The sequence below is a fragment of the Callorhinus ursinus genome, unplaced genomic scaffold, assembly GCF_003265705.2.
Source record: "Callorhinus ursinus isolate GAN/ISIS: 27379988/994484 unplaced genomic scaffold, GSC_fseal_2.0 scaffold9, whole genome shotgun sequence".
Lineage (NCBI taxonomy): Eukaryota > Metazoa > Chordata > Mammalia > Carnivora > Otariidae > Callorhinus > Callorhinus ursinus.
In genome coordinates this window covers 22713044-22729614 of record NW_027397071.1, presented here as the reverse complement: position 1 = coordinate 22729614, position 16571 = coordinate 22713044, and the positions used below count along the sequence as shown (strand labels likewise).

At 45.0% G+C, this 16571-nt stretch overlaps 1 protein-coding gene across 7 annotated transcripts in view; it reads right to left on the bottom strand.

The window, feature by feature from the left end:
- ABCA4 (ATP binding cassette subfamily A member 4) overlaps positions 1 to 16571 on the bottom strand; it is a 132285-nt gene that overhangs the window by 74832 nt on the left and 40882 nt on the right. For all 7 annotated transcript variants that reach the window (XM_025872229.2, XM_073896279.1, XM_073896282.1 and 4 more), the window contains 3 exons: positions 3041 to 3246; positions 2223 to 2399; positions 52 to 274 (listed from right to left, as the gene is read on the bottom strand). In XM_025872229.2, coding sequence (XP_025728014.2) covers positions 52 to 274; positions 2223 to 2399; positions 3041 to 3246 — 606 coding nt within the window. The remainder of the gene's footprint in view (positions 1 to 51; positions 275 to 2222; positions 2400 to 3040; positions 3247 to 16571) is intronic.

The following is a 16571-nucleotide window of genomic DNA, read 5'->3' as shown; positions in this document are numbered from 1 at the left end:
GGGAGGTACAACATTATTCAAGATTTTCTGGGCCTTTTCTATCTGGCTTACCATGATGAATATGGTCAGAAGGAAGATGCTCATTGACATGATAGAGAAGCTGTCCAGGAACCAGGTACACCAAATCACTGCATTGGAGACACCCTGATTTTTCAAGGTCTCCTTCAGTCTCAACTCCTTCTCTAAGACGATGCTCTTTACAGTCATGGAGACAGAGTAGATCCAGGCCAGCACCATGAAGATAGGGAAACAGCGGTTCAGGATGATCATAAAACTGAAGCAAGAGGAGAGAAGCAGAATAGTAGAATGCCCTGTACCTGGTAGAGGTGGAGTAAATGTTGGTTGGTTGGATGTGTTGAGAACAAAGCCCAGATGGAGGGAAAGGCAGAAAATCCCACTGGGCATTCAATGGGCTTGAATCTTCTAATACATTGCACTCTGCCCTGAAGGATTACTTTTTCCTTAGAGCAAGATGGTGGCTTTTTGGTTAGCCCAGATGAATGCTCTACAAGTTATATGTGTAAAATAAAATTGTACTGTGTGTTACACCGTATAGACCTTGTAAGATCACGCAGGAAAGAACTACAAAGTTGATGATGTGCTTGTGACTGGAATAGATACATGCTAACTGACACTTAACTCCAAGAAGGCGAACCACAAAGGGAACTGTTGGTGGTGGTGAGAGCAATAATTGGGCTCCCCGGGGGTGTCAGCCATCTTAGCACTATCTATCCCAGAGGATCAAACTGCAGTTATGCAGGAAGAGGCACAAAATAACTATTCAGTGTGGCACTTTCAGAAGGCAAATGACCCATCAATAAATCAATCAGTGATCCAATAGCGACTAACTCCACCAGCCATGTACCGGTAGAGTAATCCCATAGACATTCATTCTACCAAGCAGGATAGATTTGATATTCTGGAATTACTTTATTGTGAACTTTACACATATTTTCCTTGTGCTTGATGTGCTAGTAAAGCCCTGGGGATTATTATGTAGTGAAAATTGTTGTTTGTCACAGGAAGGGCTGATTCCAGTGTGGGAGGTTTCTCAAGATGGCCCTAAGGAGAGAACCAGAAATTCATAAAGCCTGCACTTCTGGGACCTGCCACTAGAGGGCTCTTGCACTCCAAATGGCTAGACTCCCCACTGCCTCCTTATTGTGTACCCCACTACCCTGCCAGACACTCCCAGTCTGATCCTAAATGTGGAACTGGGCTTTTGCCCTTGGCTCCCCGTCCCATCTCCATCTATCGTCCAAACCCAAACTGACTGCAGAACAGCCACCCTTATCTCTTTAGTCTTTTGTAGAGCCGAGGAAGGAGAACCAATTGGACTAGGGTGTGGAGAGAGGGTTTCCTGTGCCCATACTGGGCTTTATCTTAACTCTTTGTCAGGTAGCAATTGGACTTTTCCTTTCTTCAGGCTGTGAGTGTTTCTCTCCTCCCTGAACCCCACTGATACAACACGCACTACGGTGAACTTCCCAGTTTTTTTTCTAAAAGTTGAACCCTAAGCCAGTTGTAGGTCTCTGCTCCTGTCCTGGTGATATTCCTGCCCCCATCCACCCTAGTAAATGAGCCCACCTAGTCTTCTCTTCCTCTCTGTCCCTCTCTCTATCACGCCCCAAATACACGTTCAGAAAATAATAGGCTATTTTCTTCGCTTGCTATTGGCCAACAGATGTACAGGCCTGGGGGTGGGGATGGGGTGGGCAGGAAGGGAGGGTTCCATCTCATCCAACACATTCCTCTACCTTCTTATTAAGCATGCACCATGGGAATGTTAATTAGGGAAGGAGCTGCATTATTCTGAGGCTCCTAGGAACCAGACCTACTTGCAATGCAGAGTCCTAATTTGCTGATTTGGCAATCATTGGGCAAACACTCTGACCAGAACTCTGCCACATACCAAACATACTACGTAGTGGAAACTTAAAAAGCCTTTGTCCCTTTCTCAACCTCACTTCCCTTGCTTTTATTTTCACCTTCCCTTTTCCACCCACAACACCAACTACTTTCTCCCTGCCATTTCACTTGCCCATCTGGCCCTGCCTGGAGTCTGGGAGAAGCCAGCTCCTCATTCAGAGCTCTGTTCTCTTCAAGCTGGCCCCACTCCCTGGGTTTCTCTCCAAAGAGACTGAAGCCTGGGGACTACTCCCATTCCACCCCAGCAACCTGATTAGTGTGTCTGGGAGGGAGATTGGAAGCCTCTGACTTACGAGTCATCCACGAAGCAGGGGTAAGGCATCTGCTGGAGATAGATTCCAACTGGAACCTCAACATGGGCCTGACTCCTTGTGATCCCCCGTTCGATCATGTCCTGTAGATAGGCAAACCCTCCCCAGATATATCGGAAACCTTCCACAGGATCAGCTCTGGGACCAGAATCCCAGTACCTACAAAGAACCAAGAGGGAAGGACAATGGATGTGAATGGGAATGGACAGCTTACTGACACTTCACAAGCACAAGGGGACTCGAAACTCACTCTCTTAAAACCTTACCCCTAAAATGTTCCAAACTGATTCTATTTTCTAGTTCACTGTTTAAATCTCAGTTATAAATATTAGCCACAGTGACTTGTAATTGCTTTAATTCAAGGACTCTACATTGAACTTTATAAAATATCTCATCTCTTCTTAACTTAATCGTACTGATTTTTATGCTGAGTCCTGTCTCAACCCCTCACTCTGTACCAAATGTAATTTCCCAGTGACTTTGGAGAAACCTCATTTGCAGAACCTCTACGTGAAGATAATTCAAATACCTAGAGGTTTCCATCTCCAAACTGCCCAAAGGCCAGCCAGGGACAAGTGCTAACTTGAGGGAGTGACAACAGGGTATCTAACCCCAAGCTCCGCTGGTTCCACCAACTAACAGAGCCAACTGGTTAGGGAGCTTAGTTCTCTGATACCCAAGTGTTTCTGTGCCTTTCCAAGTAACCTTCCCGTCCCTACAAGGAGATGGGGACCTGAGCCCAGGGGAGCCCCTGCTCCTTGCCACATACATTCCTAGGGATGCGCAGGGCCAGACATCACCTGTCTTTGATCTTATTGGTTCTCTCCACCACATCGATGTCCATCCGGATCTTGTACTTCACGTGGGATGGTAGGACACTGGTCCAGGGATACATGTCAGAGAACACGACACCAGCCCAGAACCTGTTTTCCTCCAGCAGAGACAGGGCTCGTTGAGTGAGCTGAATTTCATCATCATAGCTTTCAAACTTATCCAGGATCAAGCACTGCAGATAATCACAAAGGTTGAGAGCATGTGAAGAACACTAACGGCAAAGACTCAATTGCAAAAAAGGGGCAGGGGGTAAGGGCTGCTGCCCCCAGGGGGATGGGTCAGATGTAAGGAGATCTAGAAACTTACTGTTTGCTTAACTGTGGGGTCTGGTGTCAATCTGTCTCCGTGTCTAGATTCGGGGGTAAAGGGGGTTTACAAACACTGACTTGCTCTCATCCCTGCAGATTTGGTGAGGGCCATCTGAGGCTGTCCAAATATGCAAGTATTCAAAATGACAAAAAGACTCCCAGCTCTCACTCCCCAGCATGGGGGGGGCGAGGGAGTGGGGTCACACTGGATACAGGCTGCTTTGAAGATCAGAAAGCAAGCCGATAAAAGAGTTTTAAAGAGAGAGAGAGAAGCAGCTGTAGCAGTGAACCTTCCTGCCTCCCCGCAAACACACAATAATGGCCAGCTGAGGGAAGAACAAGGAGGAAGAAAGAAAATAACGGAGAGCCAAAACCATTTAGTCAGAGAAATCATTTCCAGTTACAGTCCTGACAGGTAATGTGGGTGGGAGAGGAATTTCCTAATAGATCTTCTTTCTCTCCACTGGAAGAGAAAAAAATCATAAACTACAGAAAAGCAAAACTAAGAATTTCTTTTAATCTGAATATTGGGGGTTGTCCAGGAAACCTATAGATTTGTTAAAGTATTAGGCTATACTGGGATCCGGTTCTTCCTCAACCCCTTTGTTCCTATAATACACTAGGGTTACTGTGTCAATGTCTCTTTCTTAGAATGTAACTCACAAGAGGTCAGATGGCCTTGTCTTGATTAATTTGCTCACCCAATACTTACGGAAGGCCTGTAATGTGCCAGAGCCTGCTTGGCTCCAGGGATACAAGGAGGGAAGATAAAATCTCTTCCCGAAAGAGACTCTGGACCTAATGAGGGAGAGGTGTGGAGTAAACCAACAATCATAATGCAAAATGATGGGGCCCTGATGAAAGCAAGCCCAGAGTAAGCTGGGAGCCCATCGGTAGCTATGTCTACCTGGAGGGGTGCAGGAGGGTTGCCTGAAGGAAGGAACCCCCGAGTAGGACGAGGATGAGAAGGAATTAGCCAAGGGAAGAGACAAGGGGGAAGGTCAACTCCTGCACAGAGAACAACACATGCGATGTCTGGACACCTGTAAGAAGAGAGCCGTGTTTCCCATCCTTGGCTGTGTGTAGAACCACTGGGGAGCCTTAAAAAGACACCTACTCTCAGGGCCCACTCCAAACAATGAAATCAGACTCTCAAAAGGCAGGGTCAGGGCATTAGCATTGTGTTGAATGCTCCTTAGGTCTTTGCACTGTGCAGAGAAGTAGAAGTAACTAGAGGTGAGCAGTGAGAGGTGAGCACTAGGATGGTGGGTGGGGACCACATCGGTTGCCCCTGCTGGACTTGCAGTGTGATCAACCAACAAGGAGCTTCCTAGCGCACGAGGCTTTCCATGCTAAAACCAGGAGCTTTCCAGGCAAATTCGAAAAGGCCCTAAGAAACCAGTGGAGGGTTTTAAGCAAGGGTAGGACATGTGAGATCCAACTGTGTTTCCAAACAATCACTGGTGGGGGCAAGAGGGGAAGCAGGAAGCTTGGTTAGAAGACTGTTGTAACACAGGCTTAAAGGAACACATTATCTCACACAGAGCCTGTGAGTTACCTGGAATCCTCAGTTTACTGAAGAGGAAACTGAACTCTAGGAAACCTGCCAGAGGTCGTAACAGCTAGCAAGCGGCTGGCCCTGGAATCCCTTCCCACTTGTCAGAGGCCCAGACTTCTCCCCCTGTATCAGGAGCCACAGGTACAGCCTGCTCCACTGCCCTCAATGTACTCCCAACTCTCCTTTAGGAGAGTAGAGTTATTATTTATCCTCCCCTTGCAGCCCAGGGAACTCAGGCTCCAAGAGGCTGAGTCATTTCCCCAAAGTGGTGGAGTAGGGGTCAAACTCTAGTTCATTTGATCCCACAACTCATACCAGCAGAAGTAGAGAAGCAAGGAAGGTGGGCAGGTCATAAGGAGGTGATCAGAGGACCGAGCTCCCGCTGACCTGGGAAGTAGCAAGCAAGCCCGATTCCTTCACCCACTCCGTCACTGCTAAGTCCCCCTCAGGCAACCTTAGAGGGTGAGCCAGAAGCCTCACTGGGCCGAGGAGCTGAATCTGAACAAAAACGACTGCCAACCCACCCTCTTTTGGGCCTTCTGAACTAAACTGTCCCACCTCAGGCTCCATATCCTGGGAGCAGGTCCCATGTAATGTTCTCAGTCTTCTAGACAAAAAGAAAGAAAACAAAAGAAACAGTTAGTGTTCCAGCTAATATGGGAAAGAGGAACACAGGTAATGAGAAAATACAGAGGGCCAAGGCTTAAGTGACACCATACTAAGAAGATAGGTATTTTAAATGGAAGTGGAATTTCTTTAAAAAATACCAGTAAGTGTAGTCACATTCCATAGAATTAAGAAAGTAGGAAATTCTCTTTACCCAGCTCTTCTTTTGCAAACAGGCATCACCCAGGCTAACACTGGTCAGTCCTTTAGTGAGATAAAGGACTTAAGCACCTCATGACACCGGAAGTCCTTAATACATGTTTATTTTTTTTTCTAGGAATAACATAGGGTTTGGTATCTTATGGTTTTTGGTTTTTCATCTTTTTTGGTGGGGAATATAGACTTTCACCACAGTTGAAGACCAAGGGCCTGGTTTCCAGCATTTGTCAGTACTTAACAGCACACTATGGGGACAGAGAATTGGCAACCTGCTTGCGCAAGGAGGCATTAAAACTAAACTGCTGGAGTACATTAAAAAAAGAAAGAAAGAAAAAGAAACATGTTTAAGTTTCCTCTGGGGAAACCTTGTTCTACAAAAATGAATAATAAAAGAATCTCATTTAAAAAAAGTCAGTTTGGGAGCACCTGGCTGCCTCAGTCGATGGAGCATGGGACTCTTGATCTTGGGGTTATGAGTTTAAGCCCCGTGTTGGGTGTAGAGATTACTTAAAAATAAAATCTTAAAATAAATAAATAAGTCAGTTTAGCAAGTTTAGGTTTGCATATATAGAATTTTAGTATTGAGTTTGAATTTAAATTAAAGTGAATTTGAAATTAAATTTCTAAAATGAAAAAATTATTTTGGAGATGGAAATTCTTCTTCGTAGTTTCCCTTTTAGCTATGGTACATTATGACACACACACTGAATATTCTACCAATTCACTAAGCATCACAGAGCATCTGGATAGGAGTCAGAGAGGTTTTGTGATCCGATGTCCTTGCTTTACTGGTAAGGAAACTGGCATCAAAGGGACAAAGGGCCTTGCCCAACGCCAGTACAGGTCAGGAGCAGAATCTGAATCCATGTCTTCAAATGTCAAGTCTGAAGGGTGGTGCTGTTTCCCCATGTTACTCTAAGAGTAAGCCACACTCCAACCACAAAGTCAGAGCAACGGAATTCCTAAACAGGAAGATCTCTTGCCCCTGTCCAGTAGAGCAGCAGTGTCCAGCAGATCCTTCTGCATGGTGGAAATGTTCTATATCTGCCCTATCCAATATGATAACCAGTGACCCAAAAAAGCTGTCGAACGCTTGAAACGTGTCTAGTGCATGTGAGGCACTGAATTTTTCTCATCAGTATTTAAATAGCCACACATGGTCCCTGGTTACTGTGCAGGTCACCACAGCTCTAGAGACAGTAAGTTCCTGGAGGTCAGGGGCCATTCTAGTTCATTGTAGTCTCTGGAAGAGCATTTTCTCACGAAAAGGACTCAATGAATGTTTACTGAATTGAACTGATTTAAACTTAGAAGTCTTGATCGCTGTAAGAAATACAGCTTTGCTACTATGTTTTGAACATAATTCCCGTGCACCTTGGATTCGGAGGATAAACTAGGAATAATTAGTGAAAAGTGAGTTTTCGGTATAATGTTAATGAGAGTATAATTCTCATTGAAGCAAAAAAGTTAATAAAAACAAATATATTTTAATAATGTAGCTTTCTGAGCCATCGAGCTCTTTGAACTCTCCTTTCATGTCTTAAAGGGAAATCCATACTGGAATAAGCAGCTGATGTTTTCAATGACACTGTGGAGCCCCACAGTGACGTGGGCTCCATCCTGGCTGTTTTATCAGGCAGCTGATTCACAGTCATGTTTCCTGCTGCATCCCCCTAGATTGGTACCCTGATACTCTGTGAAAAAACAAAACTTAAAAGGTTCTCAAACACTCGTTTCTATCCTGAAACATCTGACCCATTTTCAAAGTTGGGTTATTTTCCCCATCTTGGAAAGTGGTATGGCGTACTGTTGAAGAGATAGACAGCCCTGAGTGCCATCCCCATTCTGCTATTTGCTAACTGTATGGTCTGTTTCCCTATCTGCAAAACTGAGATACATGCTACCTCATAGGTGTGTTCTAAGGATCACATGACAGTGCTTGAGAAGGGCCAGCCAGTGCCTCCTGGTCAGAATAAAAGCTGGTGCTCACTATGCACCCAAGCTGGCCCAAGTGCTCTGCTCATAGGGACCTTTGGGCCCTCACCACCACTTTATGAGGCTAATTACAGTGATCACTCCAAGCTCGCTGAGGAGGCATAACAAGGCAATCTTCTTCTGGAGGATATTAAACTGTCTCACAAATAATGAGAACTTCATAAATACCATTTTTATTACTGTTTTTGCAAAATATCTTTAAAGTCAACAGGGTCTAATGGCTTTTAAGCCCCTGCCAGTTTACCTTTCATTTGTGATACCTGTCTGGGAGGAAGGCAGTTACTTTCTTTAAATAATATGGCTGGGAACACAACCCATCCCAAGCTGATCTACAGCATCTCACCTGGTTAGAACAATGCTATAGACTGAAGTCAAAGCCCCATGTCCTACCTGGACAATAGGGATAGGAATGGGGGTGAGTCCTAAATCACTGGTGTTCGCCAGCTGCTGATTGGCCATTAAGTGAAAGTCAGACAGCTCTACCCAGAGGAAGGGCTTATGAAGAGCATCCAGAATGCCATCCTCACCAAATCTCCCTGAAGTAAAGGCACAGCAATTATGGAAGCTGCTTTGGACATAACTCAGAAGTTCCTGGGTCATCCTCTGAGGTATGACTCATGACGTACCCTTGCATTCTCATGGGGAGGTCACCTCCCTCAGAGAAAGTGGCCTCATTCTCTGTGGGATACTTGCTCTAGTCCCTGAAGTTAAAATCTTGGCTAACGGGGTGCCTGGGTGGCTCAGTCATTAAGCGTCTGCCTTTGGCTCAGGTCATGATCCCAGAGTCCTGGGATCGAGCCCCGCATCGGGCTCCCGGCTCCGAGGGAAGCCTGCTTCTCCCTCTCCCACTCCCCCCGGCTTGTGTTCCCTCTCTCACTCTGTGTCTCTCTCTGTCAAATAAATAAATAAAATCTTAAAAAAAGAGAGAGAGAAAAAAAAATCTTGGCTAACAGTCATGTATATTTATGTATGTGCATGAGTGTGTTTGGGAGGCAAAGATGAATGACTAAACCCATAGCCAGGGTCATGGATTTTGACATATTTGGTCTGGTATGATTAGCTTACAAGTGAAAACACAGTAGGTTCTAACAAGGCTGATGCCATGGAGTCTATCTATAAAAGCTGTTTGGTTCTACACAGAGAGAAACTATATAGTCATGGATGTTAGAGAAGAATAATGTAGGCAGATAAGAAGGCTAGTTTAGGGGGCTCAACATAAAGATAGCATTGCCAATGAGAAAAAATTCAAAGGGCACCTTCAGTGAATAAAAAGACAGTGTCTTATGGCCTCAGAAGCAAATTCTGGACAAATTTTGCAACCAGAGTTCAGAATCTGAAAGAGAACCATTACAATGCCCTATGCTAGCAAAGGGCAGAAAAAAGAGAGATTTCCCTGTTCCCCTCATTTCCCAACTGTAGTAGCCAAACGCTGGTGGCAGGGCCACTGCTATTTGAAGTCCACACGAGTCCTACATTTCCTTGTCAGTTGTTTTGCTGATACTCCCCAGGAAGCAGAGTTCACCCCAGCGGAAGAGGTTCGAGCTCTCTCCAGGGCAGGCAGCTGTGCTCAAGACCTCTTGAGAATGCAGTCATTTGTTTACACCGCTAAATCAAACACCACCTTGGGAGGAGAAGCTGCGGTAGCAGCAGGCTTCCCTCTTCAACTCTGACCTGCCAGACTCTAAATTCAAACATATTAAGTAATAGATGAATTAAATTATATATTAAGTGGAAAACATTGCCCAGTGGAGGCAAAGAAAGAAAGAATCTCCCTTTTTGTTTGAACTTGATAATCAAAGGGGAATGGCACCCTGTGCTGACATATTCTGATTAATCCACCCAGGACGTGTCAGGGGTGAGTCCAGGGACAAGGGAGGGGCTGCACCCTTAGAGATGTTGGCTCTACAGTCCTGCCTCTTACATATTTAACTTCCATACTTAGGCTGAGAACAAAGCAGCTGATGAATGCCCATGGAGGCCTGAAGTGGTCCTGCTGGTGTTAATGTAGACACCTGGGGTTCCTTTTGAAAAATGCCAATGGATGTGGGCAAACATCCCAGAACGAATTTCCTGGCAGATCTAGGCTCTAACACTCAAGATTCATTTCCCACCACATGGAAAAAGCCACTAAATAGAATAGCTTTGGGCTGTTTGAGTTGGTTGGGATGGTGAGACAGAGGCCAAAGGCACCACCATAAATTTTATCTAACACACTAGGCACTGTGAAACAGACATCTGAAACCTTCTACCACAAAGAGTGAGGAAATGCACCACGACTGGAAAACAAAGGGACAGGAAATGCACAGCTGTTAAAATATGTCTGTTTCTAAAATAAATAAATAATGAAACAAAAAGTCAAGTCGGGGTGCCAAGATGCACATTCGGCAAAGCCACCAGGTAAAGTTTCTTACCTAACTGGGTCCGAGGGAAGACACAGTAACCTGGCTGGTAACTGCAGAAGATGCTAGCTCTCAAAGCTTTCTGGTTTAATCATTCCACCAACTCTGGGAGGTCAGTGTTACTATATTAAAGGTATTTCATAATCAACAGAGTCAGGCACTGACCACTGAGAGCACAGTCTGGTTGCAAATAGCCAGTTCCGCCATAGCAGTGAACACTCCCCAAACTGCAGCACAAGATGTCACCCTCATTTTTCAGGCGGTGGAACAGCACTGTTGCCCCAAATCACAGAACCCATAAGTAAGTGCTGCAGATGGCATCCTGTAGCCTGCAGGGTAAAGCTGACCTTTCTAGTCGCATCTCCTGACCCTACTGCTCCTCCCCACCCCCACCTACCACCTACTCCCCTGATGCTACAGCCACACCTCTGCACTGGTCTTAACCTCTTCTTTCTGCCTGCAACTGTCTTTCTGCCTTGTTTAGCCAGCAAGTTCGGTCTTTAAGACCCAGCATAAATGTATTTTCCGTTTTAATTTGGCACGCATGGGTGTCTACTTTATGTGACTGCAGCTCCACTAACACAAAATGGGAAATCAAAAGATAAATAAGACAGAGTTTCAGCCCTTAAGTGGCTCCGGTCTGTGGGCGAAGGGAGGCATATGAACAAATACTTATCAAGGGCTACGATGGAGGAATACGGTGTGTAGAAGAAGGCCTGAAACACAGGAGCTGAGTCCTGAAGGGGAGCCAGAGGGTGCAGGAGGCAAGGAATCTGCCGGCACAGGTGGGAGGCCTGGGGCAGCATGCCATCCCACACAATGTGGGAAGACCCATGAAGGGGCTGGACTGGGAGTGACTTCACCTTTACAGCAACTAGGCATCACTAAGGAGCTTTAAGCAGGAATGTCATGGCGAGATGGGTTTTAGAAGGATCCCACTGGAGGCAATGTGGGAGCTGAGCAGAAGCAGCAGAGAATGGAGGTCCAGTGACCAGCTAGGAGAGATGGTACCGACTCTGTAAAGAGGCCATACGTGGAGAGGAAGAGGAAGCAGGGATTTCAGAGATAATTTGGAAGAAGAATGGACAGTTCTTGGAGGATGTGTGACACTTGAATTTGGATTGTGCAATTTGTTTCTACTCCATCAGACTGAATTATTGTTCTAGTAGCCCTTTGAGAGACCATTAATATGGCATTATTTAATAACATGCTTATCTCTCCCAATAAAATGTGAGCTTCTAGGGGTCAGGGATTACTCGTGTTTATTCAGATATAGACAGTTCAATGCATGCGAATATATGAATGACCAAACCAGCTAAAATTTTTTTGGTTTCCTACTCTAAATCTAGTTATTTCCATGCAGAAAAGACCCAATCAGAATAGTGTCTGTTATTCAGAGTATTACAAAATAATTGCTATCTTCATCCAACTCATTACATAATTTATCCAAACAATACATACTGAGCCTCCACTAATGTGCCCCTCATATTACAGGAGAAAGAACTTCCTCATTTGAGCCAAACAGGTCTGGATTCCAATTCTGGATCCCCCACTTATCTGCCGTGCTGTTAAGCGAGTTAGTCAACTTCTTTGAGGCTCCATTTTTAATTCTGTAAAATGAAAACAATTATGCCTACAGGCAGTCAATTAGGAGGGTTGCATGAAAGGGCACGTAAGCCTCAGATACAAGGGAAGCGATATTCCTTCCCTCCACCCATGACCCCAGCCCACCCCTCACCTGCATTCTCCTGCCTCAGTTCCATTCTATTCTTCTGAGAGACGAGAGGCACAAAATAAGGTCACTGCTTATGAGCTAGTTCATGGCCCTTGAAATAACACTGCTCTTGCGGTGTAGACTTCTGCACTCTTTCTACCTCTCCCTCTGATTTCTAACTTCCCAATGCATATCTGGAGCCAATGAAATCAACAGAAGAAAGCTGTAGATAGTCCACAAATATCTATATATCTGACTCTAAAGATACTACGTGATCAGTGGCTTTATCTTCCTAATCCTATTTTTTCTTAGGCCAGCCTGAAAACTATACTCCCTGAGCACATTCTGGTTGGGTGGTGGTGGCATGTTGCCAGGAGCATGCAAGGTACAGAGGAAAATAAATCCAAAAAATCCCACTACTGCTAATTTAGCAACAAGATAATCACCATGAAGGTAATAGATATTGGCTATGCACATATATTGACTATGAGGACAGCAGAGGCTAAAGCAGTTAATGAATACATGTTTTTTCAAGACTTAGGGAAAGGTAGTTGTGACTGGTTACAAAGTACAATTTTATGCCTTGATCAGAGGTATTTTCATATTGAAATTTGGCTAAATGTAGCTTTCTGATGCGAAATTGAAGACCTGAAATTCAACTATACAATGTAATTTAAATACATTCTGAACTCTAAATAGTATTCCATCTGTGCCAGGCCTAACCTTTCACTGAACAAAGAAATCAAAGGAGAGGGGTGTGTATGTTTAACTAAAGGGTAATCAGAGGAATAATTTGTTAATTTTTCTATTTTTTCTCAAGAAGAAAAATATATGTGGATAGGACACATATAAATTATGGCTATAAAAGTATACATATACCAGTTTAAGAGATTAACCTATGTGAAGACTCACTTGCCTTCAATCTCCTTAAATTTGGGGAAGAGGATGATCTGAATGCCTGCAGAAATGAATCTCTCCACATGTCGGAGATGTGGGGCTCCCCAAATACCACCATTACCGCTTTCTCTAGCCCACTGCCCACCTTCTCAGTAGGAGGGCTGCCTTTTGTTCATTTCTTTATTGCTCCCTGCTAAGGGCAAGGGATCAGGGGAAAGACAGAATGTGATTATGGAATGAATGAAATTATAGAAGCCCCTTGTTGAGTTGGTGCTCTGAGGATAGCAAAATTTCTAGACCATTGTCCACAGAAGTTACAAAATGGCACCCAGGGCAGGGCCATCCTGCTGGGTCTTTTTAGGAATGGTCTGGCAGTCTAAGCCAATTCACTAAAGTTAATATAGAGAGTAGTTTCATAGTCTCTGGTTAATGTTTACACAAAGTTTTTCAATCTGAGAAAAACTTTAGTCTGTGGTTCAGGGGAAGACACTCGTGTGGTTCAGGGGAAGAACTGCCATGCATGGAGCATCTCTACTATCCACTCAGCCCTCTCCCAGTTCACCCTCACAGCCACCTGGAAAGGAGGGTATTACCATCCCCACCTAACAGCCAAGAACCCAAGGCTGAGAATTTACACACATGCCTAACTATCAATGGCATGAAGTGTGTGCTCTGCACACTTCTCTCATTTTGTCCTGACAACAACTCTATGGGGTCTGTTGTGTTATCTGGATTTTACCAATAAGAAAATTGAGTCTTAGCAGGTGAAGTGAATTTCTTAGAGTGACATAGCCCATAAGAAGCAGAGATTCAGGCCCATTTGTCCTCACAGCACAGGTGAGAAGGTTCTATACTCAGTGGCCTAACATGGCCTATAAGTGACCCAGCAAGACGGCTCCAGGGGAATTGGAACTCTCCAGGCTACTTAATGGAATGTCCAGTAACTAAGGCCTCATTCAAGTAGAAAGGAAGGGGTTTTTAGCTTTTCTATTAGTTGAAGAGGAAACCTATAGAATCATTCCCTTTTCCTATAAAGACAAAGGCTTAAAGGTCTTTGCTCTTAGTTCTCAGAGCTTCTGTTACTGTTCAATATCACATCTGAGTGCCACATTGACATAGATCAACATAATTTTCATTTAAAAGACTGTTTTTGCTTTAATTGTCCTGAAATGATTTTTTTTTTCTTTCTTGGAATAGGCAGGGAAGTAGGTAACAAGACTGGCCCAGGAGGAAGCTCTTAATCCTCTTTAGTCCAAGGCATATTCCTGAAAAGGAGAGCTTCAGTCAGGTCTTAAGCCTGTGAAGGAACATACTTGCTGCCCCGTCCTGGAGAGATGCTTAGAGCCACTGGGGAAGAGTTTTCCTCCCAGTCTGCTATTGAGCAGTCCTTAGGATGGGAGCTGGAGGGTCTCCGAGGCTATTCCAGACTTCCCGAAGCATAAGAATAAAAGCAGAACGTTCCAGGACAAATTGCAATGATTGGTTTCTTCCTCACTGCACGTTTCCTGCTCCTACATTCACCTTTCAGTTCAGTACCCCCTTGGTTTCCTCCTCCCTCTGACCCCTGCAAGAGCAGGAAGACCAGAAACCTCATCATAATCACCTGCTGGGCTTCTGCCTCCATCAAAACCCCTCTTGGGAACCCCTGCGGGAGACCACTGACCAATGGTCACCATGGCCTTTGCTTAGGAGCACTTAGCTTGGTTAATGGGATTGCAAGGCCCTTGGAATCCTGGTGGCTGAGGCAGGATGTAATTAGCTGCTCATAATCCCTAGAGGGGCATCAAGAACAGCTCAGTGGCTGGGTCTGATTTCACTAATGTCATTGTCCTCTTCCTAAGCAATATTTTTGGTTGGTTTGTATTTTGTTAATAAGTTAGTATTAAAGTGCTTACTATATTCCAGGCATTGGTCATGCAAGTACTTTGCGTGAATTAACTCAGTTAATTCTCATATCAAGTCTATTAGGTTAGTACTATTAATATCTCCATTTTACAGATTCAGAAACGGAAGCACAAGTAGCAGAGATTTGAACCCAGGCAGTCTGGTTCTAGACACTGAATTCTTATCCATCTAAGCAGCTGGTATATATTAAGTACCTGTTGGGTGCCTGGTACTACATGAAGCACAAGCTACATGGAAAAAATAATCCTACAAGAAATGAGTTCAGTGGTTCTCACAGTGTTTTTGTTAGGTACATCAGGAGTAAAGAATACCTTTTGTCTTTTGTTTGACTTGACATTTGCTTGGTGACATAAAGGTCTCATTTCTTGTAGGATTATTTTTTCCATGTAGCTTGTGCTTCATGTAGGGCCAGGCACCCAACAGGTACTTAATGTTTACCAACTGCTTAGATGGATAAGAATTCAGTGTCCAGAACCAGACTGCCTGGGTTCAAATCTCTGCTACTTGTGCTTCCGTTTCTGAATCTGTAAAATGGAGATATTAAGACCACTGAACTCCATTCAGTAGAGCTCTTCTCTCCCATCCACACCCTCTCCCAGAGCCCTGCCTGTGTTATAACCACAGCAGGTGGATGGTGGTGACATGGCCAGGGATGGGGACACATGTGGTAGAGAAAGCTCAGAGGAGTGAATGGCTGAACTTATGGTGAAAGCAGAAGTGACATTTGAGAGTTGAGTCTCAAAGAACCAATGAATGGAAGCTCAACAGATGGGGAAGGAAAAGTCATTTCAGGCTTTTCTGCCTTATGTTTCTTCTTTTGGGGGAAACAGCCTCCCCCACTTCACAGTAATCCTGCTCAGTCCCTGAGATTCAGATTAAGCTAACTTTGCGTTCCTGACCTCATGGTGGGCAGATGACCCACACCTCCCTATCATAGTACACGATCCCCCTGGAGACTCAGAGATAGGTAGAGCCAGGCCAATCAGAAAACTGTCCGGGAATATTGCTTATACTATGGGAAAGCCACTCCCTCTTTCTGCAGACTTTCTGGGGGTAAAGCTGACCACCAAGGGCTGTGAGCAGCTGATACACCACCAAATGGAGAGGGCCTCGCTGAGATGGAAGCCAGGCAGAAGCAAGCACAACCATGAGATGGAAGGGCACAAGGGTCTCATTGCGTCATTCAGCCCTTAGATCCCCGGAACTTCCAGGTTAGGTCAACCAATGAATTCTCTTTTTTGTTTAAGCAAAGCAGCGGTAATCAGTGGCAGCTCATGGCAAAATCATGAGCAGTCAGGGTATGTCTGAGGGTGGCAAGAGGGCCGGTGGGGCAGGGCAGCAGATGTGCGAGTGAGCGCTGGCTGGGCGGGCAGGCTGCAGCAGGTGTGGAAGGCACTTATGTTCCCTGGGGACCAACTCAGTGAGATTTTAAGTATGAGAGTGATGACAGCAGATGCATGTTTGAAATGCAGCTCTGCTGGCAGTGGGGAGAGAGGCCTGAGCCAACAGAGACGGGACCCTGGAGCCCATGGAGGAAGCCACTGGAACAGCCTGGCAGAGAGATGACAACGCTTCCAGAACTCAGAGAGCCTGAAAAGCAAGAGGTGGAGTTGACACATGTCTAGGAGATAGACAAAGCTCAGTGTGATACCATGATTTATAGTAAGACACACGGATTTGGTCTTTGTCTGTTTCTGGTAAAGCTCCTAAAACCCTTAGAATTTCCTAAGTGATAAACACCATTAAAGTGTGTTTTGTTATGTTCATGAGGTGACTTTTGGACCTCACCTAAGGATGAGGACTGGTTGCCAGAGGGGCCAACTATGTGATTATAGGGTTGGAGGGGAGGGGTGGGGAGCGAGCTGGAAGCTGAGTTCAATCACTGATGGCTGTGGT